Consider the following 8619-nt stretch of genomic DNA (forward strand, 5'->3'; position numbering starts at 1 on the left):
GAAAGAGGTCACATCAGACTCTTGAGAAAAATGTAGGTACAAATGAAAGGGGTCGGTGGCCCAGTAGAGCTGCAGGTCTAGTGACGCCCCTGCTCCGGGTTCACTGCACCTGGGGCAGATGGGATGGGAGACTTTTCAGAGGGAAAAAAAAGAAAAAAAGCTTTATTTTTCAAAACAAAGTCAAAAATACAAAATGATATAAACTAACATATACCAGGGGGGTTATAACAAAAAATAAGTACATTCAAATAATATGTAATTAATGCAAATAGTTATTGTTTTTAGACTTTTTGTTTGCAGATCCTCTTAAAAGTTTAATTTATGAACAGATCTTGAAAAGGTGCTGAACGGCAGAGGCCAGTTTATAAAGTTCATTGTAAAAACTCTTTTCTGAGCAGGTGGTCCACATCTTCACCAGTGACACTCATTCAAACGAACATCTGACACCAGTGAGAACAAAATGCACGACTAAACAATGGGTTTCTCTTGTTTCAACTTTTCCAGACTAAAATAAACGCACATCATCTCAGTAATATTTCCCTTTCGTTTATAAATGCTTAAAAGACCTCACTAGTTTCTATTTCTTCGTTTATTTCTACATAAACCTAAACAAACACGGAATTAGAGGAGAACGAGGAGCGATTATTGTAGTAAAAAAAATAAAAATTGTAATAGATGAGCATGTAGATGTAGATGAGCAGAAGTAGTAGTAGAGGTGTAGTTTTTTTATTTAGTAGTGGCGTAGTTTTCTTTTGTTGTTGTTGTTTGTTTTTAGTAGTGGTGTAGATTATTTTTTATTTAATAGTGGTGTATTTTTATTTTATTTTTTATTTTTTATTTCGTAGTGGTGTATTTTATTATTATTATTATTATTATTATTATTATTATTATTATTATTATTATTATTATTATTATTATTATTTTAATAGTAGTGGTGTAGGTTTGTTTTTGTTTTTATTTAATTAAACAGCTGTGGGGTCATGTGATTGCTCCATGTTCTGGCCGCTGGTTAGGACGAATTCTTATTTTATTTTTATTTTTTTATGCTTATTTTGCTTATTTTATCCTTACTTCCAAACGCAGCTGAAGCCCCTCCTTATCTCACGGTTGACCCCGTGACGTAGCTCCAAAGGTCAAGGATTTAGGGACTAGGAGCTAGGAGCTATGATGCGGACTATTTGGAGTAAACCCGCACCCCCCTCTCGTGCACACCTCTCCAGCCCCTCTCCCTCTGCGCGTGATCATTTCCCAAAAGAGAGTATCGAGAGCCGGTTCATCCAATACCACACGTGCGCTGCATCTGTGACGTCAGCAGAAGGAAGCGCGAGGCATCGATTCTTCGTTTTTTGAGTCTGTCTCTCGTCGCAGACATGCAGGCTGTGCTGGACTCTCTCTTCTCTCCTGAAGAAGAGCCGTACATTCTCTCATGTATGGCGTATTTCATGATGTTTATGGCGTTCTGCTCGTTTATAGCTTTACTCAAACTGCACGTGCCGTACGGACGCTACGCCTCGAGCACGTACGGGTTTCCAGTCAATGTTAAATTTGCCTGGTTCGTGCAGGAGTTGCCGGCCATCCTCGTGCCTTTTTTACTTATATTTTCAACACCAGCTGCAAAAGTGTCCCTGCTCCCCAATCAGCTGATCATCACCATGTACTTCTGCCACTACGTCCACAGGTGAGTCACATTTACCTGGTTACATGGGTAATATGTGTGTAATGTGTGTTTAATACGTGTGTAATGTGTGTGTAATGTGTGTAATGTGTGTGTAATTACATAACAAGCCTCCATTGTTATTTTTTTGTTTTTTTGCAGGTCTCTCCTTTATCCATTTTTAATAAGAGGAGGTAAACCGACCCCTTTCATGTCGTTTGCTCTGGCTGTGGTGTTCTGTGTGTATAATGGGTACATGCAGGTGAGACACCTGAGCCACTATGCAGAGTACCCAGAGGGGTGGGTCACTCACCCCTGCTTCATTCTAGGTAATGACCCGGGCCAGAGTGCACCTGCTAAAACATTTATGTAACACTGTGTGAACTTAGGACAGATGTGTGTGTCAAAACTAAACACTACAGTTAAAAAAAACACATTTATGGAGCTCAGCCTCCACGAGCTCAACTGCAAATACATTTTACATTCAATTTTCCCTGTGAATTTTTTTCAAAAATTGTTTTGGTAAATTCAAAGACATCACAGAGGCTAAGCAGCCAAGCTAACAAACACTACTAGCTAACTAACAAATCTTAACTAATTTTGTGCTACCTAATACGTGCAAACTAATGCATGCTAACTAATATGTCCTAACTAAAATGTGTTTAACTTATACATGCTAACTAATACATGTTAACTAATATATGCTACTACGTGCTAACTAATACATTATAATGCATGCTAACTAATATGTGCTAACTATTACGTGATAACTAATATGTTCTAACTAAAATGTGTTAACTTATACATGCTAACTAATACATGTAACTAATATATGCTACTACGTGCTAACTAATACATTATAATACATGCTAACTAATACTTGCTAATTACTACATGCTAACTAATACGTGCTAATACATGCTAATATGTCCTAACTAAAATGTGTTAACTTATACGTGCTAACTAATACATGCTAACTAATATGTGCTAACCAATACATGCTAACTACTACGTGCTAACTAATACATTATAATACATGCTAACACGTTTTAACTAATTAGTTCTTTTTAGTTTTTAGCCTCTGTGATACCTTTGAACCCTTAATATGTGAATTTTTTTAAGTTTATGGGGAAAATGAATGTAAAATTTATGTAAAATCCACTTGCGTAACCAGAGCGGCGTCACTGTTGAGCTCCATTTGTTTTGTGTAGCTACAACTTCCCGATAAACATTGAATACATTATTTTCAGGCTCTGTGCTGTGGTTCTTCGGTTGGATCGTGAACATGCACTCAGACCACATCCTGAGGACCCTGAGGAAACCAGGAGAAACGGGATACAAGATTCCCAGAGGTGCAGTTTGTGACGTTCCCATAACTTAAATGAATCTATTATTAACCCATAAATGAATCTCTAAGAAGAATGAGTTGAAACAGTTTATTTTGAAAAGTCTAAGATAAGTTTAAGACCCCAATTTTTGCTTGTAATGAGAACGAAAGACTTACAGATATTCACTCTATTCTAGAAGTTACCGTGGGCACCGCCATCGTCATTGGGGTTGTAGGACACTAAGGCTAAGGTGTCCTGTCCGTTAAATCAGACCTGTGCTGCAAAATTAACCTTTCAGATTTTTAACCATGTTCTAGTTCATATGTGTCAAACTCAAGGCCCAGGGGCGAAATCTGGCCCGCCATGTCATTTTATGTGGCCGCGACAAGGTAAATTAAAATGTATGACTGTCTTAAAATGTCAGTTTATCAGTAAATAGGCAGTTACACATATATGTCTTTTTTTTTTTACATCTGCAAATTGGCCCTCGGATTCTTGAGTAATGTTTGAGTAATCTTTAATCGCATACTTTCAAGACGCCATTTTGCCAATAAACCCTCGTTTTACACGCCCACTGTGACGTACGCACCTCAGCTGTGTCCGAATGTCCACGCTGTCTCCTACAGGGGGCACTATTTAGGCATAATGGCGTCTGAATGTCCAGCTGGTGAAAAAGTAGTGCACTCAAAATTTCCCACAGTGCATCTTGAAAAGTAGGGGGCATCGGTGGTCGCTAGGGTGGTAAATATAGCCCACAATGCATTGCGAAATTTGGAAAAAACAACAGAGGCAGGTGTTAAACTGGACACAACACGACTGAATGAAGCAGATAGAAGCACTGGTTTATCGCGCTGTTGATCCTGATATAAACCGTTGCTGGCTAAAGTTGCTAGCGTTAGCCGTTTACCTTAGCCCGAGCTGTTTACGTGAGACCCAAGTCAACAAAAACATGTACGGTTATTATTCCAGTCCAACTTAACAATTATTTACGACTGAAATCACTTTTTTTTTCACCCAAACACCAAAAAATCACGTGACCCAAAAGTAGTGAGCTAAAGTTCGCTAAAAGTGCGGAGCTGTGGAGTGAACGAGAGGTCAGGGGCTTGGGGGAGACATTAGGACACAGCTTTAGCGCTCCAGTTTTCTTAATCGGTGATATTTGCAGGATTCGGTGGCATCGCGTTGTCATTTTGATGGATTAAACTTACCTGGGGGGGAGCTCTTTACCTGCCGGGAGTGTTTTTTTTCCCTCCTCGGTAAATAGAAATTTACCTGTGTCTGAATTATGACCACACTGGCCAGTTAGAGGAACATTTAAGGTTCATACTGAGACACTGATGGAGGATTGGGCCTGGAACATGTTGCAAAGCCTGAATAAACAAGGCTCATTGTACAAATAGTTTTACAAATGCATTAAATAAATCGTAAAATGTAAATTGGCTGCCAACCTCTGTAGCTGTAGCTGTAGCCGTCCATTCTTGCGTTGACTGCTTGCTAGCGTAGTTAGCGTGATGTAGCTGAACTGCACCATCTTTTGGGGAAACGTTAATATTACAGGGGAAAGGTAAAAGAACAAGGTTTACTCTTACCTATTTTAAAATCATATGGTCACGTTCGGCCGGATTAATAAAACCAACGGGCCGTGTGTGGCACCTGGGCCGTAGTTTGCCCATGTCTGGGTTAGGGACTAGGGTGGACATTAGGACACGGCCTTCGTTCTCTAGTTTTCTTATTCGGCAGCATCGCGTAGTCATTTTGGTAGAATAAATTTACCTGGGGGGAGCTCTTTACCTGCTGGGAGTGTTTTTTTTTTCTCCTCAGTGAATGGGAATTTACCTTCCTCCTAATCCAAGTCACTTTACAATGAAAAACTGTGTCCTCTTTCTGTACCTGCTGCTGTCAGACTCGTCATTTTGGTCTTAAATGTTCGTATTAACCCGCTCTACATGATCCTGGGGTTTTTATTTGACTTGTGTCTGTAAATCAAGATATGAACATCAAAAACGGACAAATCAGGCGACGTCTTTCCCCGAGTTCACTCCCGCTAGCGTTAGCAACAGGTTTTTATTCACATTTAATACAGTCTATGGTTATGCCTCATGATGTGTGTTTGTAAATGTTGTTTCTTTGTGTATGTTGTGGAAAAATTACCATTCTAGATCAAAAGTAATCCATTTTTGAAGCTCGGTGAGTTTTCAAATACAGAAAAAAAAGGTTTATTGTTTGTTACAGCAGATACAGACAGGACAGGAGTTTCCCTCTCAGTCTAAGTCCAAGTCTCAACAACCAACCCCTGAGCATCTGGGCTCTGAGTATTTATACCAGAATGACAAAGCTACATACATTTCAAAGCAGAGTGACTTTTGTTTCACACCCATGAGATAATGAACTTTTACACTTAGACAGGTGGAACAACAGCGAGTTTCCTGTGCGATGGAGACGGAGCTTCACACGTGTTAATGTCTGGTCTGGGTCTGGCAGACACAGATCAAATGCTTTTTAAAGACACAACATTATACTTAAATTTCTATCACATGTACTAAAGTGTTCTCTCCGTTTCTGCCAACAGGGGGCATGTTTGAGTATGTGTCCGGAGCAAACTTCTTTGGAGAAATAGTAGAATGGGCTGGCTTCGCTCTGGCTGCTCAGTCTGCCCAAAGTTTAGCATTCTCCATCTTCACCACAGTAGTTCTTAGCAGCAGGGCTTTTTCCCACCACAAGTATGTATAAAACACACATGCCCAGCTCTAGTAGCAGCTTCATCTGTCTGTGACGTTTGCATTGGCTAAAAAAAACCCCTCTGTTTTTTCAGATGGTACCATGAGAAGTTTGATGACTATCCCAAAAAACGGAAAGTACTGATACCATTTTTGCTTTGAGACAGAACAAGGTAATTTGATGGAACATTAATCGTTATACAAATGTACTTTTTGGTACATTGGCTCCCTGAAATAGTAGCATATTAAGAGTGTGGTTTATCATGATCTCAGCACATGTTTTTTTATATAACTTCTCCCAAATATGTGATGGTGACGAGATTCGATGGCTTGGAGAGAGTTATCCTGCGTTTGTCTCCAGTAGATTAGACGACTGTAACGTCCTGCTCACTGTAAGACAGAACAGAACATCCAGAACACTGCTGCTCGGGTCAGGACTAGAACCAGGAAGTACTTCACACATGTGTCCTGTGCTCAGGTCTAGAACCAGGAAGTACTTCACACATGTGTCCTGTGGCTCAGGTCTGTGGCTCAGAGACTTTAAAGCAGCTCAGTGTGAACAAGTCTCTCCATGGACCAGCACCAAAGAACATCTCCCACATGAGCCACAAGAACCATCTCACATGAGGAGGACTAAACCAGGACTAAACCGGGACTAAACCAGGACTGAACCAGGACTGAACCAGGACTGAACCAGGACTGAACCGGGACTAAACCAGGACTAAACCAGGGAAAAAACCAGGGACTAAACGGGACTAAACCAGGACTAAACCAGGACTGAACCAGGACTGAACCAGGACTGAACCAGGACTAAACCAGGAGTAAACCAGGAGTAAACCAGGAGTAAACCAGGAGTAAACCAGGACTGAACCAGGACTAAACCAGAGCTAAACCAGGACTAAACCAGGACTAAACCAGGACTAAACCAGGACTAAACATGGAGAATCACTTTCAGTTTTCTGCAGCTAAAACCTGGAACATTCTTCCTGAAGATGTGACTCAGGCTTTGACTTTGACAGTGTTTAAATTCAGACTCAAACAGTTCAGTTTATCTGTGAATGTGACTGAAAGGGGTTTATTCTGCCTCTGTTTTACTGTTAATTTTATGATAATTATTTATGTTTTGATTCATTATATTGTGATTTTAACATCTTTCTCATTCTGTAAAACACTTTGAATTACCTTATTACCTACCGATCGTGCTGTACAAATAAACGTGCCTCGCTTTGCCTCAACAGTTTTTTCTCATCTTCGTGATATGACTGCAAACAAGAGCCTCGTCTCAGTGGTTCAAAGACTGTAGCAGTAACCAGGCTCCACAGAGACCATCAAACACAACCTTCAATACCTCACTCAACCCTGAAATGAGATGTGGAGGAAATTCCCAGGATGCACTGCTGTGGCTACTGTCGACTGGTGTGGTAAAGGGTTTATATCACAAGAGAACAACGGAAGTTTAAATACAAACAGCTAAGAATCAGGGTAATTAAATAAAATCTTGTATTTGTGGGTGAGATTCAGAGGAAGAACTACTCTGTTTTGTTACTTAATTGTTTTGTAAAAGTAAAAGTATCACATGGAAAAATCTGCTTAAGTAAAAATATTAAAGTACCTGTTTAAAAATGTACTTAAAGAGTAAAAAGTAAAAGTATTTTGCGCAGATTTTGAGGCTTTATAGGACTTTAAATGTAGTGATTTTGATAAAGACTTTTCAACAAATAATTTAAGCTTTTTCCATCTGTTTTTGCAGGTTTCAAACTATAATAAAAAATACTTTAACTTTTTAGTCCTGTAGTGGAGTAGAAAGTACAAATACTGCTCTCAAATGTAGTGATGTAAAAGCAAAAGGTACTGGTACACACTTTAAAATTGACTTAAGTACAGTACTTTACTACTTTTACTTTACTGGCCACATCTATCTGCACTGGTTTGTTTCTAAATCAGCGTTTTAATATGACAAACAATAAAAATGGAGAGATTCTAACAAACCAGTTGCAATATTTTGTTTTTGTTGTTGTATTTACAGCACTGTGCGTTTTTATATGAACAAACTTCACTCTAAATCCTTTGCCCTTTTCTCTTGTACAGCTGTGCTCATGTGAGGCGTCTGTCTAAATGGTTCCTTCCTCCAGGATTTTAGACTTGTGCCTGTAGCTCAGATCATGACAAATATAAATGAACAGTATTTTATTGAGTGGCACAGATGTGTTGTCTTGGTTTCAGTGTGTGTGTCGCTGTGTGTGTCTGGATGTGTTACACTCAGAGTCTGATCCAGTCTGACATGGAGCCTGCTCTGGGGGTTTCCTCCAGTGTCACACACGGCACGTGTGTCGTCAGGGTCAGGGTGAGGCGTTATGCAAGATCTGTTACTATCTCTTTCAGGTAAATCAAATATTATACCACCTTATCCTCTTCAGACATTTACGGGCTGAGGCTAAAGGCGGTGCTTGGACTAAAGCCTCTTATTATTGGCCTGTTAATAATTAATGTACCAACGGTTAATTTACCCTGAACACTGAATATTTATGTGTTTATTTTTAATTTTTAACTATAAAGGGTTTTATTTTACGTGCTGTAGATGAAAACTGGGTTTGTAACAATGAAGATTGTTTATTCTTTTCGTGCTTTTTACCGAGCTCTTCACATTAATGTGCCTCTAATGTTTAATACATTTGTCTGAATTAGGGCTGTAATTAAACTCGTGACGGCTGCTCATTGACTTTTTAAATGTTTACAATTGTCATAAATGTTTTCATTTAACTATTTTAAAAGTATAATAAACTTCTGATCATAGACTATATAATATATTTATATGAACAGTTAATCACTGACATGTTAAACACTTTACAAAGGACACTTCTGAGTTTACAAAGGCGTCTTTGTGTCAATGCTAATGTTAATGTCAGTGTGTAATAAATAT

The 8619-nt window shown here is 39.1% G+C and overlaps 1 protein-coding gene across 1 annotated transcript; it reads left to right on the plus strand.

Annotated features, from left to right (window-relative positions):
* The first annotated feature begins 1316 nt into the window (after window positions 1–1316).
* Window positions 1317–8432, plus strand: srd5a1 (steroid-5-alpha-reductase, alpha polypeptide 1 (3-oxo-5 alpha-steroid delta 4-dehydrogenase alpha 1)). The gene is made up of 6 exons (XM_033975347.2): window positions 1317–1678; window positions 1817–1983; window positions 2905–3006; window positions 5552–5702; window positions 5795–5872; window positions 6938–8432. Exons 1-5 carry the CDS (start codon window positions 1371–1373, stop codon window positions 5859–5861), a joined length of 795 nt encoding a protein of 264 aa, XP_033831238.1. The 5' UTR covers window positions 1317–1370; the 3' UTR covers window positions 5862–5872; window positions 6938–8432.
* Window positions 8433–8619: the final 187 nt, after the last annotated feature.

This window comes from Periophthalmus magnuspinnatus, chromosome 11 (genome assembly GCF_009829125.3).
Source record: "Periophthalmus magnuspinnatus isolate fPerMag1 chromosome 11, fPerMag1.2.pri, whole genome shotgun sequence".
NCBI lineage: Eukaryota > Metazoa > Chordata > Actinopteri > Gobiiformes > Gobiidae > Periophthalmus > Periophthalmus magnuspinnatus.